We start from the raw sequence: 21,257 nt of genomic DNA on the forward strand, positions 1-21,257 counted from the left end.
ATTTTCTGTCCCAGAAGTGATTTGTTGTTGATTCGGTTTGTTCATCTCATGCACAAGACACCTAACGCGAAAAGGTCTTGAGGGTAAATAAATAAATAAAAAATAATAGTAACTGTGTTAATTTTTCCCTAACGGTCTGAGCTTCCCAGTCCGCTCTTGATCCAAAAGTGAGTTCGCTAGTGTGGCCGCCTTGTCTGAAATTAATTAAAATTAAATCGGCTCGGGACTGGTTTTCTATTTTTTTCCTCCTTAACCTTGCAGACGCCCAGGAAGAGAGCATGGCGGCGATAAGGAAGGCCTTCGAGGACAGTGCCAGCGACAAACGTAAGTAAACGTCAAAACAGACGTCTCAAGAGAGCGCTGGCTGCACGGGGAACAGAGAGCTTTGATATAAGGTCACTCTTATACAGAATACACAGGTCGAGCATCAAATCAGACGAGTAGTCAAGATTTTAGGATTTTTCACTCCGTTTTCAGCGCGAGATAACTAACACTGCGTCCTTTAGTCGTACGAATGGACACCAAATTGGCTTGAGCGAGGGCGTTGCAGTCACGTGATTGCTCATTATTGCACGTCGGCTTCTACAGAGTTGCATTTGTACCCTCCCTAGAGAGTTTAAAACAACTCTGAGGCAACATTTGCAGGGTGTACACTCAATAAATATACATTGTACTCCCTAGTCAAACGAGTAATCATTGGTATCAAACCTATTTTTAAATTATACCCAATTGTGAGGCACCATTAGGTGTACACTTGCCTGAGTACTTGCTCGGTGCGTTCTCTGTACACGAGAAAAAGAAGAAAGCGATAGTTTTATTCGCACTTTAATGAAACATGCGCTTAATGAAACATGAAAACCCCAAAAACGACCGAATGATTTCACTTCGGATCCAAGGTCACCCTTTCAACATAACAGTTATCCAAGTCTATGCACCGACCGCTGCTGCTGAAGAAGCTGACGTTGAGAGATTTTATGCGGACCTACAATGCCTTTTAGACCGCACCCCATCATCAGACGTCGTTTTTCTCATAGGAGACTGGAATGCTAAGGTCGGGAGTGAAGAAATATCCGGAATTACAGGCAAGTTCGGTCTTGGTGAGCCAAATGAAGCTGGGCAGAGGCTAGTAGAGTTCTGTCAAGAAAACAACCTGACCATAGCGAATACTCATTTTCAACAGCACAAGAGGCGCCTGTACACATGGATTTCACCGGACAGTCTGTACAGGAATCAGGTCGATTATATTATTTGCCGGCAGAGATGGAGAAGCGCTATACAAGCAGTAAAAACAAGGCCTGGGGCCGATTGTGGCACCGATCATCAGCTTCTTGTTGCCAAAATTAAGCTTCGATTGAGGAAAACGCAGAAAACTAGAAGGCCTGTCAGGTATGATCTGGATCAGATTCCATTAGAATATGCTGTGGAAGTGAGGAATCGATTTCAAGAATTAGATCTAGAAGACAAAGAGCCCGAAGAGATGTGGACTGATGTTCGTGACATAATACAAGAAGTTGCTACTAAGGTAGTTCCAAAGCAAAAGAAATGCAAAAAAGCAAACTGGTTATCTGATGAGGCTTTGCAAATAGCTGAGGAAAGGAGGATGGCAAAAGGTATGGGGGAAAGAGAAAGATACAAGGTTTTCAATGCGGATTTTCAGAAAATAGCAAGGAGAGATAAGAATGCCTTCCTGAACATACAGTGTCAAGCAGTTGAGGACAACAGCCAATTAAGGAACACAAGAGCTCTGTATAAGACAATCAAAAATATCAAAGGAAGCTTCTGTGCTAAGCTGGGCGTGATAAAGGACAAACGAGGCAAGGACCTCACTGAAGCCTCAGAGATAAAGAAGAGGTGGCAGGAATACACAGAAGAAGTGTACAAGAAGGACCCGGATGTGCAAACCCAACATAGGACGGTTGTGATTACTGATCTCGAGCCGGGCATCCTGAAGAGTGAAGTTGAATGGGCCTTAGCCAGCCTTGCTAAGAACAAAGCTAGCGGAATTGATGGTATTCCAGCTGAGTTGCTTCAAAGCCTCAACCACGACGCTGTTCACACACTGCATACATGTCAAAAGATTTGGACAACCCTGCAGTGGCCACAGGATTGGAGGAGGTCAGTTTACATCCCCATTCCAAAGAAAGGCAGTGCCAAAGATTGTTCCAACTACCGCACGATCGCGCTTATTTCGCATGCTAGCAAGGTGATGTTAAAAATCCTGCAAGGTAGGCTGCAGCAGTATGTGGATCGGGAGCTTCCGGACGTGCAAGCTGGGTTTCGCAAGGGCAGAGGAACTAGAGACCAAATTGCCAAACTTCGCTGGATCATGGAAAAAGCAAGAGAGTTCCAGAAACCCATTTACTTCTGCTTTATTGATTATGCGAAAGCGTTTGACTGCGTAGATCACAGCAGATTGTGGCAAGCTCTCCAAGAGATGGGAGTTCCAAGTCACCTCATCTGTCTCCTCAGGAACCTTTATGAAGGGCAAGAGGACACAGTCAGAACTGGGCATGGTCTTACTGATTGGTTTCCGATTGAGAAAGGGGTGAGGCAAGGCTGCATACTGTCGCCCTGCCTATTTAACCTATATGCAGAGTGCATCATGAGGAAGGCCGGTCTGGACGAGTCTTCAGCTGGAGTGAAGATTGCTGGAAAACGTATCAACAACCTTAGATATGCGGATGATACCACTTTAATGGCAGAAAGTGAAGTGGAACTGAAGAGACTTCTGATGCGCGTACAAGAAGAGAGTGAGAAGTTTGGGCTTAAACTGAACATTAAAAAGACGAAGATCATGGCGTCTTGCCCTATCAAGTCCTGGAGCATCAATGGACAAGAAGTGGAAGCTGTGACAGATTTTCTGTTCTTGGGCGCCAAGATTACCTCGGAAGGAGACTGCAGCCATGAAATTAGGAGACGCCTGCTTCTGGGAAAGAGAGCAATGGTTAGCCTTGACCGCCTAGTAAAGAGCAGAGACATTAGTCTGCCAACCAAGATTCGTATAACCCGTGCTATGGTCTTTCCAGTTGTGATGTACGGATGCGAGAGTTGGACTGTGAAAAAGGCTGACCGCCGAAGAATTGACGCGTTTGAATTGTGGTGCTGGCGAAGACTCTTAAGAGTTCCTTGGACTGCCAGAAAATCAAATCAGTCGATACTGTCGACCATAAACCCTGACTGCTCATTGGAGGGTCAAATTCTAAAGGTAAAGCTCAGCTACTTTGGTCATCTGATGAGAAGAGAGGAGTCGCTGGAGAAAGATTTGATGTTGGGAAAGGTTGAGGGTCGCCGGAGAAGGGGTAGGCAGCGAACGCGATGGTTAGATGGCATTCTCGAGGCATTGCAGATGAAGCTATGTGATGTTAAGAAGATAGTGAGAGACCGGAAAGCGTGGCGTGACATGGTCCATAGGGTCACGAAGAGTCGGACACGACTGAACGCCTGAACTGAACTGAAGAGCTCGCTGAACTGTCAGTGATGTTGCCGCATTTCGGGAATGCTCACAGATATAGTCTGTTACTACCTGTAAGCGCATGTTGCATTAAAGTGCGAATAAAACTATCGCTTTCTTCTTTTTCTCGTGTACAGAGAACGCACCGAGCAAGTACTCAGGCAAGTGTACACCTAATGGTGCCTCACAATTGGGTATAATTTAAAAATAGGTTTGATACCAATGATTACTCGTTTGACTAGGGAGTACAACGTATATTTATTGAGTGTACACCCTGCAAATGTTGCCTCAGAGTTGTTTTAAAATTCATCCCGTATCCTTTCAATATCGGCGCGATAACGTTCCAGCAGCGTCGTCCAACGCCAACCTGCTGTGCCGGTTCTCTCCGCGGTACCGGGCGGGTATCTACCCGTATGGCGTGTGCTCTCACTTCATCTACGCCAGCGTTCCCAGCCGGCCGGTGCCGCACTCGCCACGCGGCAATGACGTGCTCTACAACTACGACCCAGGTGCCCGCGATCATTCCATGCAACATTACCTTCGGCCTGCATTTGCTCTGAAACACTGCAACGTCTTCCTGTATAGGGGCGAAAAAGTTGTAGTTATATATGAAGCATCATCTAATTCTTGGTTTCAATAAGAACACCTACTCCTAATCAGTACCTGGACCATGTGTGTTCCGAGGTCAGTTAAGGTCGCAGCTATAACTTCATCAGGTAGCTCTCTATATGACAACCATTATTTGTGCGGCATTATATATGTCAACAGAGCCTACGGGGACATTGTGGCCTTTTTTTGCTCAAGGCTAAGAGCTTATCTTGAGGTGCAGAACGAACATCAGAAGCAAAATTATACAGCTGCAGTTTCGATCAAACCCTTGAAGTGCTGAAAATGAATGTACGAGTTAGGTTTTCTAGGACGAAAGCGCAGAAAAGATTCTCCATCTTACTGAACAATTGACGGCCGCGTTTGGCAACATCAATGTGAGGTCACAACACTAGTACACTCTTCAGACGAAACGGAAATCCCTTCTACGATGTGGCATACAGGGCACTGAGTAAAGTACGTTAATTCTTGGTCCAAAGTACAGAAGCCAACGGGTTTTCTATTTCAGCAACAAAGCGAAGCCATCTTGGCGTCAGTAAAGACTATGGGGCCATGAAATGCTATGCGACTGTTTCTTGCTGTGATAATAAATCATTGCCTAGCATTTTAAGTGCCATTTGACCTTTAATAATGGCTTGAAGGCTCCATTTTACTGCTGACAAGAAAAATGATTGGGTTCAGAACTTTTGACCTTGAATGACATACTTTTCTCACTGCCCACGCTGCGAAGACAATCTTCGTGATGAGAGATCCAACTGTGCCTTTGTCATTAGCAGAGGAAATCGTATACGTGTGTAAAGCAACGTTAAATTTAATGCAGCCTTCAGTCAAGTGCCTTCCCGTTCACTCAGTTATGTGGTATGGTCGTTCACTACGCATCACTCTGTCTGCTTCAACAGTTGTTCGGACTGAAAATTAGGTCCGCTCATATACTATATTTACGGGCTCAGTCAGCAAAGCTAAAGGTAACCAGGATTCCAAGGTAAATAACCTTGGAATTATGTCGCAATACACGGAGCGAATAGAGAGTTTTTGACGTTTGAACAAAAATTTGGTAACTGCGTTATTGCCTCAATACCGCGCGTCTCAGTACAGTCACATTTTCCTGCCCTCCCCTACGCCCTTCACTTTCCTCTCTTCTGGCTTATCTCCTCTTCCTTTCTTAATTCTTCACGTTTTTCCTTGAGCGAGGGGTGACCTATGGATAACCACCCTGCTTTACGCCATTTCGGTTACAGTCGGAGATGGCTGAAGCCAGCAGGACTTTCTTGCAAGTTCATGTTTCTCCCCATGTTGGGCCTAGTGGTGGTTGTCTGCCACCCTGGCCCAAGAACATATCTTTATTATGGCCTGCTCTGAACTTTCAACAAGTCGTCCTTCCTTGATATGGGTGCACTACTAATTCCCTGCGCCGTTCCTTTTGAAAGATAAAAACACGTTTCCAATCGTCCGCGTGATTACTGGTCAAGATCCCGAAAAACTCGGGACAAGTCTCAGCCGTTCATTGGCTCAAAGATCTTAGGTGGTAGATGTTACTATTCGGCAATGGTAAATAGTGAAGAAGCAAGCTAGTAATAGCGACCTCTTTTTATATTGCTTCGCCGCAGCGAATACAAAAAAGAAAATAACTATCTGCAATCGGGGCATTCCAAGTCATTGTCGTTATCATTAGCCCCCTCAGATTACTAAACACTGTTCTTGATGTCATTTCTGATAAAGGCCTAAAGTACTTAACCAAAGACCTTCTTAACGGGCTAAAATAACAAAACTCGGCCAATGTTTACCTAATTAAGATATGCAGGGACAGCAAAGATATAGAAACTATGCGCCTGGTTCTTATCTTCGCATCGAGCATGCTCCCTACCCCTGTGGATTTAGGGTACACAAGAATGAGCTTCCGACCGCATACCCCTTACCCGTGGACCCACTACACTGTTTCAACTGTCAGAAGTGTGGTTATGGCGCACTGTGCTTTTGAAGCCGAATAACTTGATCCAAATGTACTTCTCCCGAGATAACTGATGTCTAACCTCCCCTTTGTATAAACTCTGAGGGCAGCCACTCTACATATTCTCGCACCTTCCCTGTTTGGAAAACAGAAAGACAATGGAATTGTTGGGGACTCCCCAGTAAACTAAGTAATGCTGAAGAAAGACATATTAGCAATGCACCCACTTGTTGCTATATGTTTGTCGAAGACGAACACCGTCACAACCTAACGAAGATCGTAAGAAAATCAAATCTTTCGCCGTGACCGAGAGCAGCGAGCACGCTCACCAAGGGGGTGTGATCATAGTTCAAACTGTATCCGAAATTTATAACATAAATTCAAATCTAAATTAGGAGAGCTGGCAGCCGCCATATATTGTATATCCAGAACAATAAAGTTTGTTGGATACTGCGCATTATAGTTACAACGCATTATTTAGGTCTTCTAATCTGGCTGCTGGAGCAGTTCTTTACAGTGGGAGATTTTAATGCCACTTCTAATTCTGCGCAAGTGAGAAAAGAGACAGTCGAGACCAAGAAATCCAGAATTTTATATTAAGTGAAAATCTTGGTTTGCTTAACACTGGTAACCTATCTATATCTCACCGAGCTCACTGAAAATGACTGATTTCAATTCACCCTCGAGCGACAGCGATTTGATACGAGATGTTTTATAAAATCCCTCTGATAGCTACCATTTACTCAAACTAATCACTTCAACATATAGAACAAAACATTATTCTGAAAAAGACAACGTCATTGGGAGCTGCACCTAACGGCCGGTCGCTTTATTCACAAAGTCAGCCAGCAAGAAGTTTTTCTCAATAGAGTATTGTCCGCAGTAGAGTACGCGTGGCGCTTATGAGATCTATTACTGGCTGGTAGCGCATCATTCTAAACATGATAAACAGCTCTTCTTACAGTTTTGATTAAAATACAGATGACTGAAAAAATATCGCAGGCTTGTGAAAATCTATAACTGTACCTGTTCTCAAACATGGAAAGCTGGCAACTACCCGTATAGTTATACACAACGCGCGCAGTCTGCCTCGCCGAATCCTTCCAAAGTCTCCGGAATATTCGACTGATATTTACACAGGAATCCCGCGAGAGTTTTGAAGTTCACCAGTCTGGCTAAAAAAAAAAAACAATACGTGGTCGACAGTTTCCCAGCTCGTCTTTTCTGAAATGCAAAAACACTTACTACCTTGTATCTGAAGACTCTAAATATGAGAGGAAAACGATGGCTCGAATATATAACTAGACAGCCTCAGTTCGCAAGCCAAGCCACCGTTTATTTAAGAGGTGCTTGTTTTTGTCAGGAAAGAGCGGTCATCACTGGCGGGATTTATGTGCTCTTTTTTCGTATAAAGAAAGCGAGGAAGGGAGGGATTTGGAGGTAGATGAGCAGGTTAAGTAATGACAGAACGTCTCCTTCGCTATGAACTTCTATGCAACTGGAACCGGTGTGCTTCCGTCACCTGAAAAATCAAAGAGGAGGCAGGAGAAGGGAACGTACAATCCGAGGTCAATGATGAATCGGTATCTGATCCAGGTTCGGTGCTTGCAGCTGTCTCTTGGAAGAAAAAAGGCATTCCAAAGAGACCTAATACGAACAGAGCTGCAACAGAATACTTCTCAAGAGCTTTCCGGAATTGGTTGGAATACTTGAAAACAGCTTCCCGGAAGTGGTGAAGTGCCAGCAAATTGAGGCTAAGAATGTTAGGCAAAATCAAGGATGGACGAATAATAAATAGCAGGATTGCACTTTTGGTTTAATTTTTATTTGGATTCGTCGTCAGGGGCATCAGTATCTCAGAACTCTTCTCATCGACATATGTGAATGAAGGCGTAGCTTCAAGAAAGGGGAAATTATGTCGACATCAAGACCTATTATGACGTCTCACTGACACATCTCGCGGTATCTCGCAGAATTTCGCTGTAGCCTCTTGCGAGCACATCTCGGGGAATCGTGCGGACAAATCTCGCAGACGCGAGATATTCACAGTGAGCATTAAAAAAAAAGGTAATAACGGATAAGAGTAAGCAATACCATCTAAGCAGGACATTATGAGAAGAAATGAATTGAAGGGTTTGTAAAAGGGTTGTTTACAGTGACCGATGGTGTGAGCGCTAAGCGCAGTGTGTCCAACCGAGCGCTCCCTATCCGCCTATAGCTCTTCGTCCCTCACTACCCACACAAAGCTATCACTGCATCGTTTACAGGGGAACCAAAATGAGAAGCGTAAGAAGGAAACGGGTTTTAGAAACACCACGAGGCTTATGTTTTAGGAAAGAGGCGCACAATTGCAATGAATTGTACTACCCTTGCAATATGTCATCTTATTCCAGACTTTTTGGTGCAGAGGAAATATATATATGGTACTATAATTTTCAGTCGACGCTTTTACGCCTTTTAGCAATGTTCTAAATTTAAGTATTAGAAATCCCTTCTTGTATTTTCCAACCTTTAGAGATTTAATTCCTGACTGGAGATTAAATAATTAGTTTCTTTTAAATTTATATGCAACTGAAGCTATATACTATATGAAAACCCTGTCAGTAAAAATCGCTCTGCGCGGAAGAAACGAAGTCACCTTGTCGAGACATTGGCTTTGCTTGGAATTGAGGTTTTCCCTTAACGCTTGTTGAGTTCTCTTTCATACGTGGAAACTCTGCATTCGTATGCAAGATTGGGCACAACTAGATGTTCGTGGAAAGATATTTAACTTCATGGAAGACTTTCATTTCAACTTAGCTTGCGTTCAATCCTCTCATGAAACTTCATTCAGGAGAAGGGTGCACTTCAAAGATGTATTTTAAGCACGAGTTTCATCATAAAAAGTCCATCAACTACCCAGTTTATGGCGGTGACATACAAACAGCTTGCACATCTTCCAGCTTATCAAGATGTCGAAGTTAAGACAGAAAGTATTAAAAAAAAATGTCGGATATGGGCAAGCAAAACTGTCTTTAAATTCTCCAGGCACAAAATGTAGCTCTATTTTTTTTTTTCAATTTTAACTTTCAAAACCGCTTTATGAATTAGTAGTATACTTCAGCCAAGCCAAGCATTTTTTGCTCATATCGAAAAAACTCCACCCCAGCTTTCTTCCTGGCCATGCTAACGCAAGCAACCCACGCAGGCGGGAGGGTAGTGAAAGGGGACAGCGTGCGACAGAACACCTTTGGCGGCGCATAACGGGCGAGGAGGAAGCAATTAACTTCCTGCCCGCACCACTGTTACGGTGAACGAAGAATTTTCCGTACAGTTTTTTTTTTTTTCACCCATTCCCTGCGTCAGGCTAAGAAAACACGCACTTGCCTGGGCTTTTGGACTGGAACGATCCCAATTTAGAGTGGCTTAATGACTTCATTCCTTCCTTTCCGCTTTCCCTACTAGTGGTCTCAAGCGGCCTCACACAGCCTAGCAAAGACTTCTCAGGCTGGTATGTGCACAAATCAATTAATACATCTTCCTGTGTCGCAGGCTACAAATCTACTTTAAATATTGCCAACGCATTTCGTTTTGAAGTAAAATAGGAATATCCCGTGCGATAACGTGTCGCCGATAGAAGGGAATAGAGGGATAGAGTAGCGAGAAATGCCAATGCGGCATTATGGGCATTTGAAGTCGATTGCAGTGCGCCCCAGTCGTGGCTCCTGTCTCAGTTATTCCGTGTGTACCTTTAAATTCATTGCCAAAAAGTCGAGAGGCGAGATTTGTAACCATGGCTACGCTGCACTCCCTGCGCAGGCGCGTTCAAGAAGTTCCTGCATGTGCGTGAGACGGCGGGCGACGTGCGCCTCCTGCTTTCGGTGGAGCTGAAGGCGATGCTCCACACCGGCTGGCCTGCGCAGAAGCTCGCCTCCGACGCCCGCGTATGGCTCGAACGCAGTGGCGTCGACGGGCTGCACTTGGCCGGGCTCGATCTGCTGCCCAGGAACGTCCAGAACATCACCAACATCATCACGGTACGCAAACCTCAAGGCGCTTTATTTTAGAGCGCCAATTGTCGTCTCCGTTTAGCAATTTTCGGTTATGCAAGGCTGCATCCGATTAAAACGATACAACTTGCTCTGTAGGTAGTATTGGCTCATATTTATCGGGTTTTGGTAGAAAATATTGGTTATTCAAACAAATTTTTGACCGATCGTTTACCAAATTAGTAAGTGAAGCGTCTGCCATTCCTGTATTTTATAAAAGTTTAGTGTTCTCGACGTTTCTTCCCTAATAAGAGACAAAAGCAAGGAAAACTAAATGTTAGACAGACGGTAGAGTTCTGCCACCGAGATTTCCTCTCACTTCCTAAACACCTGCCTAATGTTGAGCTGACATGTTTCGGCTAAGATGATCTAATTGAAATATCTTGCGGGGGACTCCAAACGGAAAACAACAGAAGTACAGTATCTGTCTCTTCTTGTATAGTTTGGTTCTGGCAACGGACGATACAGTGGTGAGCAAAAAAAAAAAAGCAGATGTCACCATCCACCGGAGCAAGAGATTGGAATTCATTGCGTTGCGGGCCATGAAGGCGTCGAGAACAACAGGATCAGGCCAGTCATAATCCTCAACCGGGACCTAGATTATGATTCAGCAGATTACAGCCAGCGGTGAACAAAAAATTAGTATTTCTTTATGTCCGCTCTATTCATCAGTCATCTATTCCAATTCTTTTTACGCGTCACTATGCTTAAATCTTAAGAGCGACCATTAGCATTAGGGACAGAACACTGGCCAAAATATGTCATGAGAATATGGTGGAGACGAGAAGACCTTGCCTCATTTAGTACAGATCAAGTACTACAATATCAAAGAAAAGAGGCTTTACCATTTTAATTTGCCATTGAAAATAGCATAAAACAACTGAGGCGCTATCTAGCAGAGAAACCCTATTACTTTCGGTGTAGTACCCCCCGTGACTACATATCAGCAAAATATCGCTGATTTCAGTAAGTCCACACCGTTATCTTTTTTTCTAGAAGTGCTTGTCATTATTTATTATTTTTTGCGCTCTCTACACTGCGTCCTTCAATAAAAACCAGCCCTCCTTTCGCACCGCGATAGGAATGTTTTCAGGATTTGTCACTAGATGGCACCACAGTGTTTGGAATTATGTGAATGAAACGATGATAGTGCCCACAAAAACTTTCTTCGACGAGGCGTGCGTTATTGTGCCGTAACAGCTTTGAATGTTAAAAGGATGGTACTCTAAGCAAAAAAATGTCAAATTACTGTCAGTGTGTGAGTGAAATTTATATTTGTTTTCGGTATGTCTTTTTGGTCGACCACCAGTCGTCATCGTGGTCGCTGCTCATGGTTTGCAGCATCGAAGTACATAAAAACGGGCGCATGCACTGATCTAAAAATTCTCGGTAAAACTTTTCTAGAGCGTTTCTACCAAAACTGATGCGAAATCGAACGTTTTAGTAATCAACCCTTCCATTGCCCCAAAACGAATTGGAAACCTAAATTCCAGTGTTCTGTCCCTTTAAGTCTTAACTGCGGCCATTAGCATACACAACTCTCCAACAGAAGTGTTTGCTTCGATAACAGTCTGACCAAGCTTGCCTGCGTAAATAAAAAAAAAACACTACATGTTTATATACTTGCACAGTGTACACCATCCGCGCTCTGACGGTGAGGTTAGTAGTAGATAACTGGGAGCCCATTGCAGCCAAATGGGAAGAAAGGCATCTATTGAATAACACGCCACTAGCGCAGAAAGCACTCCGGCGAGGCTGAGGCCCTACACATCCGCGATTCCGCACTGTGTGTTCTCTACGCTGTCATATATCGTTACAAGTGGAAATCACGCATCAGTGGGCAACATAACTCCGGAATCGATGGGCCCTGCTTAACGGCTCAACTCAACCCTCAACGTCGTCTTCGTTCACCCAACCAGACACTTCGTTCTTCACTTTCTGAATGCCAGCATGGGACAGCAGAAGCAGAGTCCCGGTGTGTTCTAAGTAAACGAAGCCGGGCGTGAATAATATGGCTTCAGTCGTGTCACATGCACAATGTCCGAAGCTCGGGGTGCAGACGACTTCGTGTTCAGAGGTTCGGTTTCATATGTGACATCGGTGACTCGGCGCAAGATACGGTAGGGACCTGTGCAGCGTGGTAGACGTTTTTTGCATAAGCCCACCTGGCGGGATGGGAGCCAGAGCAGAACGAGAGAGCCTGGAGCGTAGTGCACATCGCGGTGGCGACTGTTATAACAGGATTGCTGGGAGGCTTGGGAGGCCAATAGTCTGTCTCGAGCAATGCGGCGAGCATCATTAGCGCGGGAGATGGCATCACGAGCGTAAGTACTAGTGGCTGCGTTAGTAGCGGGTAGCTATGTATCAAAGGGGAGGAATGGGTGTCGTCCAAAAAGCAGATAAAAGGGAGAGTAGGCAGTGGCATCATGCCGAGAAGAGTTGTGGGCGAATGTTACAAAAAGTAGTATAATGTCCCAAACCCGATGGTCGTCGGAGACATACATTGATAACATATCTGTGAGCGTACGATTGAGGCGTTCTGTGAGGCCGTTGGTCTGAGGATGATAGGCGGTGGTAAATTTGTGGCGGACGGTGAACACACGAAGTAGCTCGTCAACCACTCTGGAGAGGAAGCAGCGACCACGAATTGTGAGTAGTTAACGAGGGGCACCGTGTTGTAGTATCACTTCGTGGAGGAGGAAAGCAGCGACGTCTGTAGCGCACCTGGTCGGGATCGCGCGAGTAATGACGTAACGCGTAGCAATATGATTCGATTACCTCAACTGCTGCTCTCGAACATTGCCCTACTGAGTACTATAATCGTAGGACAAGCTTTCAAAGTGAAATCTTCACCAACATCATTGATCGAAAAAGCCATCGGCGATGTCGCCATTTTCACGTCGTCAGCAGTAAACGCCAGTGGGCACACGATGGAAGGGCATCTCGAGTGTTCGACAAGAGAGCGGCGCCTATATAGGAGGAGTCGATTGACTCGAATCTTCTAAAGGCCGGCGGAAAGCGGTTGAACTGTTGTTTTGGTTATTTTTTGGGAACAGTACCTACCACTGCCTAATATATCATTACATTTGAAACACATGAGTGTATACGGTGCATTATAATATAATTTGGCACGAAAAGAAGCAAACGTTTCTCGATGCAAGTTGGATAGGATGGTGTTAGATCAATGGTAGTACAAATAATGAAATATAGCTTATTTGAATAATCTGAGATGATTTACTGGATTTATTCGCTACAAACACGTCGCCGGTCTGATCTGAAATTCCCACTTTCTTCTGTGTAATGCTATCTGTTATGTAAAATCATTACGGAACTGATTTCTCACTTTAACACTACCTCAAAAAGTGAATTAATTTAGTCTGCCTCATTTGAGGCATTGACAGTTTTCATGCGGTTTCATTTAGACTGTGCTAGTGTCATAAATAAAAGCACGTTCTGTCATTTGGCGAGAAGGGCTAAACGTTTGAGGCTTAGTTTCTATTGGTTTCGTTTCGCATTTCGTTCTGCAGGCCCTTCGTGACTCGTTCAAACGGCAGTATCTGCTCACCATCGGCATCGACCGCACGCAGAAGGCCGTGGAGAGCGATCTGCTGAAGATTCTCAAGTACGAAATAACACGAATGCCTTTCGCATGGGTAAAGCCGCTCTAGTTATTCTCTACTGATATCGCCGTTGCAGCATTGGTCAAAGCAGGGACAACTGTCAGAGAAAAGACGCACACAATTAAAAACTATATTTAGGTTCTTCATTTTTTCTACTTATCTTCAGCGGATGCAGCTCCTCTGCTAAGTCTGTGTAAAGAAACATATGAATCTAAGCTGCACTGAACTGATACAGAAGAAAACTACTCCTAAGATCAATTTTTCGAAGAAGGCTGAGAAATACTATGAACATATAAACAAGCTGTGAAAGGGCGACGAGGCTGCGGACGCTCACTCCCAAACACCTTGCGGGCAATGTTTACGTCACTAAAATGAATGCTGTATTTCTTGGTATCTCATATGCAGTACGCAAAAAATATACGATAATGTGAAAAGAAAGCATTACTTAACGTTTTTTTTTTTTTTTTTTTTTTTTGATGCGCTATTGGTCAACTTGTCACGTCGTATGGCGATAAACTAAGAATTGAGCTTCACCGCTTCTATACTGCATCCAATACAGCTCGGGACACACTGTGGCTGGAAGTACAGAACAAGCAAGGAGTGAGAGGGAACCCTATTTTCTGACAAGTAATCAGAAGCTGTCTATTGTGCGGAAGACCAGGGCAGAAAAATTAGAATTTTCCAATTAAAACTGATTGCTGGGCTAGTTGGTGCATTGTGCATAAAAGAAAAGAGTAACAGCTTAACAAAAAGACACTCACAAATAGGCACAAATAGACGCACAGGACAGGCGCTGACACTCCAACTTCTTTCTCGAAACACCACCACATACAAACTTCTTCTTGAACAGCCAAATGCTCCCACATAGTCAGCAACATAGTCAGTCGACTTTTGAATTTTGGTTGGGTAGGGTAGGCCTAAACTGCTATGCATATGTTGCTGACTCTGCAGAAGCATTTGATTGTTCAAGAAAAAGTTTGTATGCGGTGGTGTTTCGAGAAAGAAGTTGGAGTGGCAGAGCCTGTCCTGTGCGTCTATTTGTGCCTATTTGTGAGTGTCTTTTTGTTGCGCTGTTAAACTTTCCTTTTAGGATTTCCCGCTGATTTGTCTTTATTTTCTGCCGTTATTGTTGTTCGATTGTCATTTTCTGCTCATTTTTGCTCGATCTATTGAGGCAACTACTGTTTTCAATATAAAAGCAATGTTTCGGTCTTGAAGTTACGATGTCCAGCGGGTTCATGCAAAGAACGCCTAAATAGGATGTTGCTAGCAATATCGTGTATTGCTTGCGTGCAGGTTGGTGGACTTTGCGAGCTTCAAGACGAGCTACGTGAGACACACGGATGAGCGCACCACGCTCACCAACCCGTACAAAGAGTACGACAATAGCACCTCCGCACAGTTTCTGGTAGGTGCATCACTACTTTTCTGCAGTATATAAATCAGTGCCCTTAAGCTCAGCAGTTTAAACTGCTGCCACTAAATCTGTCTTTAGATACATTTTGTGTACCGGTATTAGGTATCGTTATGAGATGAAGTTATGTGATCTTAGGAAGATAGTGAGAGACCGGAAAGCGTGGCGTGACATGGTCCATAGGGTCACGAAGAGTCGGACACGACTGAACGACTGAACTGAACTGATTAGGTATCGTATGTTGAAAATGAAAGTATCGCAGTATCGGTATCGAAAATACATTTTTAAAGTATCGTGTATTTTGAAGATACTCGATGCTAAAAAAAAACTTTAAATATTGAAACCACTGTGAGAGTTTTGGTTGACGGCATTCTCTCGGACGGCAATACAGGCCCTGAGACAGCTCGGCTTGTAGTACCGCGTGAGTTCCCTAAATATGCCCCGGCTCTCAATGTTAACCATATTTCCAGATTCCCTTTCTTTAAAACTGAAGGTGGCAATGGTGAGTGGGTGCTCACGAGGTGCTTTACATTTGAGCACCGAGTGCGTCACACGAATATGCTAAGCCGTTAACAGACACACAGAAAGATGCGAACAAAGCGGAAACACAAGGCGAACATGCAGTAGGGGTCATGCACACTGCTTTACCCGCTCTTCCCACCCTCTGCCATCACTCCCCCCCCCCCCCCCTTCCGTCGGTCCCTCCGTTCGTCTTTGCGGCACTGATTCTCGTCAAGCAGCGTCCCGAGTGTGCTGTCGGACGCAGTAACTTATGCACGACCTTTCCCCAAGCCCCTGGGCTCCGCGTGCCAGCTCTGCTTGGCGGCAAGAACCCAAGCTTCTAAGGCCTCAGTCCGCCACGATGCAGTCGGCGAACCGCCGTTCTTCCAGTTCACTGCGTTTGACTGCAAGCAAATCCATTCTTTGTAACTGCTCAGGGAAGAGGCTTCCACTGGACTTCTTTTCTGGAAAAAATATTACGTCTAAGATTTTTTTATATGCATGACATGAAAGCTATGAATGCAATTTTCTAGCACAGTTCGAATAATAAATTATACGTTGTCAAACATTTTTTTTAGAAAAACATTTAAGCAACCATAAATAAATCTTGTAAAGATATCTCTATGTTAAAAAAAATGTGCTTTTTCAAATATGCGAATTGATTGATACCATATTAGTCACTTCCTGTTAAAAAGGACCCATTTTTTATCCGCAACCAGTCGTAGTTCTCCAGCGACGGTAGTGAACATCGAGTTTCCTAACGACCTCCAGGATGCTTGTGTCAGCGCAGCTCTTACAAGATGATAAAAGGCATCTTCATTTAATACAACACTGCAGTGTGCTCACGTGCCTATGTAAAGAGAGGCTTTTTTCATCTTCGTCACTTTTAGCACACCCACATCGCGCTCTTCCCTGGCTCTTCTCGTTTTGTTTTCCCTCTAGCTTTAACAATATGCAGAGCTTCAAAAGTTTCTTATCGCACTAATGGCAATAGGTCGGTTCGCATGAACAGCATTAGCTTAAACAAATATTTCACTAGGTTGCTTGTGGAAGCAATCGCTCAATTGCAACCATGGCTTCAATTCAGTGTGAAGTTCTGGCAAGGACAGCTACTCAAACAGAGGAGCTTCACTAACTACGTGCTGGCGTATTCGTTTAATCCCTTTCAGTAAAACTACGCTATAGCAGTGCTCTAAAGGTTTCAGAAAGCACGGTACAGTTTCCTGATGTCGCTAATCGTATTATGATCTTTATTATGTTGAAATTTCAGTGAGGCATCGAAGTATCTACGATACAGTACCGATTATCTGTATCGAAACCCGATTTCAGTTCTGTATCTTGTATAGGCATCGAAAATACAATTTTTCAGAGTATTGAGTATCGGTATCGAAGATACTTTTTTGAAGTATCTTGCCCAGCCCTGGTTTCCGGGTTTCTTCACGAAAAGATATGGCGGAATCAAAGAACGCAATCAGCTATCAGACCTATGCCACTGATGAAAGCCTCTGGCCGAAACCATGCGCGAGCACGCTAGCTTTGGCAAGGGCAACACCACCTAGACTAAGAGAAGGCCAGCGCAAGTCCTGCGTCACGACAGTGAGAACCGGGGATAGATCGGCGGCGCCCAGCGCAAGCGTACGCAAGCAAGGCGATCTGGAACGACTCGGACTGAGTGTGCGTGTTTTCCGCCTGTGTTTGCTGCGTTCCTAATCCATGCTGCATAGGCGTTTGCGAGCAAGGCATCTACAATGTCTGGGTGTTGTTGTGCGCTAAACTGTCACTATAACTATGCCAATGGATCCAAAGCGCAAGTGTACAAATTGCCGTCGGACGCGGCTCAAAATTCAGCGTTTACAAAGGCTGTGCCGTGGAAAAACTTATTACCGATGAAGTACACTGTGGTAAGAAAGCGTCCTTGTTTGCTTCCTAATACTCTTGCTGCTATTCCCCACTATTTGATTTAGCATTAAAGCATAGGCGTACCTATATTCAACACGCAATTCAGACAGCACAGCTACTAATAATCGAGTAGCATTCGCCCTGTTTTGAGTGCGGAACAAAATTTTTTAGCAACCTAAATGATTTTCTTATGGAAACAATTTTATTTCGCTAGTGGCCACGTGATCGTAGTGGCCGTAGTAATAGCTGCTCGCTGCGGTAATATACTGATGGCAAGCGCTGATTCCAGCTAAAGCAGCTTTGCTTATATTTACGTTACAGCTTTGTGACCAGCACTTCCGTGAAAGTGACCTCGTATTCACGACAAGCTAAACCGAGTGTCGTCAAGGTCACCGTTCCGAGTAATATCTCTCAGATAAATTTTGTGCCTGTCTTAATGTTTATTCAAGTAACTCTGAATGAAGGTGACAATTTCCTCCAAACTTCATTTCTGCCATTGAAATAAATGCCAGGTGGATTGTGTCGAACTTCTCATATACTTTAAAAGACTGGCAATATTAGATAATAAAGGTAACACAAATATAACCCTTTTCACCGCTAGCACTAAAAATTTCAAGAGGTAGCTAGAGTGCAACGTTAAATAAAAAAAAAACGCAACTGCATAGGGTGAAGCCGACCTTCAGTATGACCACACTACGATGACGTCACATAAGCCTGCACAGATCTTATTCTCTAGGTGGTGTCGGCTAGGGCCAGCGTTGGGCCAGGGCTGCGCCAATGCGCGACTATACACCATGCGCTCCTTCCCTAGCGGCGAAATTCAGCAGCGCTCGTGACCGTGCAACAGAGGCTGCGCGCGCTCGTTGCTCTCCTCTGCTCTCGACCGCGGCGCGTGATACTGACACCCGGCGGCAGCACCGCGTGTCGGTTATGTTCTTCGCTGGGCAGTTCTGTTATGCTTGAAATGGTGTCGCGGCTGCTTAAAAGCGGGGATGCATCGCGCTTGCCTCCCTTGCGTGTTGCTTGCCTCAGATAACGCATTCACCTACTGGTGGTGCACAGAAACTCGGGGCAGCTACCACCAATTTTATATGCAAGTAAAATATCAATGCAGTAGAGCTGTAACTGAGAAGCAACTGTAATGATACTGCAACTGCAACTGGAAGCAACTGCAAGCAATGATACATTGCTTGCAGCAATAAGGAAGAGCGCGGCAGCCATTTAATCACTATAAGTTTGCACTTACTGCACACCTGTAAACCGGCAGCGCGTACAATTTCAAAGGCGAAACTGGCAGGGGCATTTTATGCAAAGTTCTGCCGTACACATGGGGTAGCAAGGAGCACAGCTCTGGTGTTTACAACCCTTCGATGTGACCACACAAAAGCGGTGCCGTATTAAGCGTACGGAAGCGATGTCCTGGTAGTAGTTTTTGAGATTAACTATCCAAAAACGACTGTAGTTGGCGGGGTAAACTGTTTTGGAGGCCTTCGGATTTGTTAGAGTATCCCATATGGTAAATATGCTAACCACAACTATAAATTAAGGCAGCATGCACAGGCTAAGATTACAGGGCAGCCAGGTGTTGAGTAAGGTGTCGGCTGCAGGCACTCGGTCATAGGGCGGCGGTATCGCTAGCAACGAAGGACCGTAATTCAGAAAGAAGTTAACAGGTTTATGATGAGCACAGACACGGAGACCTTTTAGCGTTTTTAAAGTTGTTCCCTGTGCACCTGTCCCTGGGTGAAGAATTTACTCTTAATATGTAATACCTAATCACTGTAATCTCTTCAGTTTAGTCCTGTGCGCAGCCTTAACGAAATAGCCCAACAGAGGCGTGCTCGACGCATTGCTCCTCTTCCGGCAAGATGCCGTTTCGGGAACTGTGATGACGGGCTCGTAAATAAGTACGATTATTGTTCAAGATCGGTAACATCGCATCGCTCACGCTATTTAATCGTTGCGCAGGAACACCCAGGAGGAGACGAGGCGCCCTTTTAAACGAGCGAAGAAGCGGGCGCCATTGCATATAGGTCGAGAGACACAATGTGCCCAGTTGTCGGTCAGTTAGCTAGCCCAGCCAACTCCACAAAAACGAAAATGCGCGCACTGTTATACTGACACTCATTGACACGCGGCACCATGTCTTGGATGGTTCATGCGGCGCGAACTCTTAGGCAGTCTAAGTCTACTGTCAATCTGGTTCAAGCATTCCCACGAGAACTGGGGCGTTTGTTTGCTGGCGCTATTGAATAATGACGCCGCCTCCTTAGTTGTTCATACAGCACGAACTCGGGCGATCGCGTACGTCGAGGTTTTCAAACCAGCGGACGTGAAACTCACCACCCTTTCTCGAATTGGACAAACGTCAGAAACGTCAGTTTCAAATTTCAGCCACCTGTGTTCATTCACGTGCAGGCAAAATTGAACAAGGTATTAAAAGAAGTTTTCAAAAACCTCCCAAACCACCGAAACCTCTACCTGCAGTTATCGTGCACCAACGGATTAGCCCCAGCCTTCTACGGTCTGCCCAAAGTCCATAAACCTGGGACTCCTCTACGCCCAATAGAGGCTTTACAAAAGTTAGCGCCATCTAGTTAAAGAAACAGAAACTGCGCGGCGGCCATGTTTTGCTCAGTCCGCCCGCGCCTCCCATCGAGTACGCTGTCAACGTGCGCCTTCGTAGAACCCGTGCATGCACCGAAAGGTGCATTGGAATGCTCACAAGCGATTGTTTCATTTTTTAACATCACAGCAGTCGCTGTTAGCTCCAAGCTCTATTCGGAATGATGCCAGCATGTTGTTGCGTGCGCTTCTGCAGCCAGCACACCGTCATAGACGCGCACGGAATCAAGGTATACGCGTGTATGCAACCGTTCGTTTGCAGTCCTAATCGGCTTTACAAGGGTCACCTGCATCATGTAAAGCATTACTGCACGTCCCTCTGACTGGGAGCTAGCTCACAGAATGTGCTATCACCTAAAACAGCAAGGTTAATTGTTTTGCGCGCTATGGAGCCTTGTGAACTTGAAGGATAAACTTATACTACGATGGAGGACACGGGAGAAGGAGCAATGCATGTGTAACGAATGCTATTGTGCAAATACGTTCTTACATTTTGTACGTAGGTTACATTTACCATTGTGTATTTGATTTAAGACACGGGCATGATTACCGAAACTACTTTTTACAGTCGTACGAAATGGTAGTGCTTGGTGCAGAGAGCAATACGGTTGTCTAGTGCGCCCGAGATGCCTGTTTCACGCTGTAAAAGCAAGCGGCTGCCAAACCCGCGGCGTCTAGAAAAGCAGGAAAAGATGACACCCCACTAGTGTGTTGTAACATGCACAGCCCGTTTCGACCGGTCCACGTCCAGAGCGCGCAGCTCAGGTTTTATACCTGCCAGCGCGGCCGATAAAATAACGAAGCGTGCGCTTCACTTTTGTGTTTTTTCGAGTCACCCGATGGTTCGCTAATTCACAGCTACCTGAAATTCACTGGAATTTTTAAATATGTCGATTTCTTGTTTATTCCCTCGGTCAGAAAGTAAGCATTTGAAGCCGTAATCTCACATGAAAGCGCTGACATTGGAAGCTGCGAAGAACTCGGGGGAGGAAGAACTCGGCTGAAACGAAAAGGAATTTGAAAAGTCAATTCACATTACCGTGAAGTTTTTGTGCTTTGTGCAACTGGCTGTGTTCATAAAATCAGATTTATATTATATCACATCGTTATAGAAAATTAGGGGGTCACTTAAGCTCCGCCGTTAAAGGTATAACGCGATAGTGTC

At 44.8% G+C, this 21,257-nt stretch overlaps 1 protein-coding gene across 1 annotated transcript in view; it reads left to right on the forward strand.

The window, feature by feature from the left end:
• Nucleotides 1–278: 278 nt before the first annotated feature.
• The window catches only part of LOC146180658 (chitinase-3-like protein 1), a 40,680-nt gene continuing 19,701 nt past the window's right edge, over nt 279–21,257 (forward strand). The window contains exons 1-6 of the mRNA XM_084577816.1: nt 279–324; nt 3,589–3,612; nt 3,802–3,960; nt 9,804–10,021; nt 13,561–13,655; nt 14,950–15,061. Of these exons, the coding sequence (XP_084433942.1) occupies nt 279–324; nt 3,589–3,612; nt 3,802–3,960; nt 9,804–10,021; nt 13,561–13,655; nt 14,950–15,061 (654 nt within the window). The remainder of the gene's footprint in view (nt 325–3,588; nt 3,613–3,801; nt 3,961–9,803; nt 10,022–13,560; nt 13,656–14,949; nt 15,062–21,257) is intronic.

This window comes from Amblyomma maculatum, chromosome 8 (assembly GCF_055883805.1).
Source record: "Amblyomma maculatum isolate TAMU_Amacu chromosome 8, ASM5588380v1, whole genome shotgun sequence".
Lineage (NCBI taxonomy): Eukaryota > Metazoa > Arthropoda > Arachnida > Ixodida > Ixodidae > Amblyomma > Amblyomma maculatum.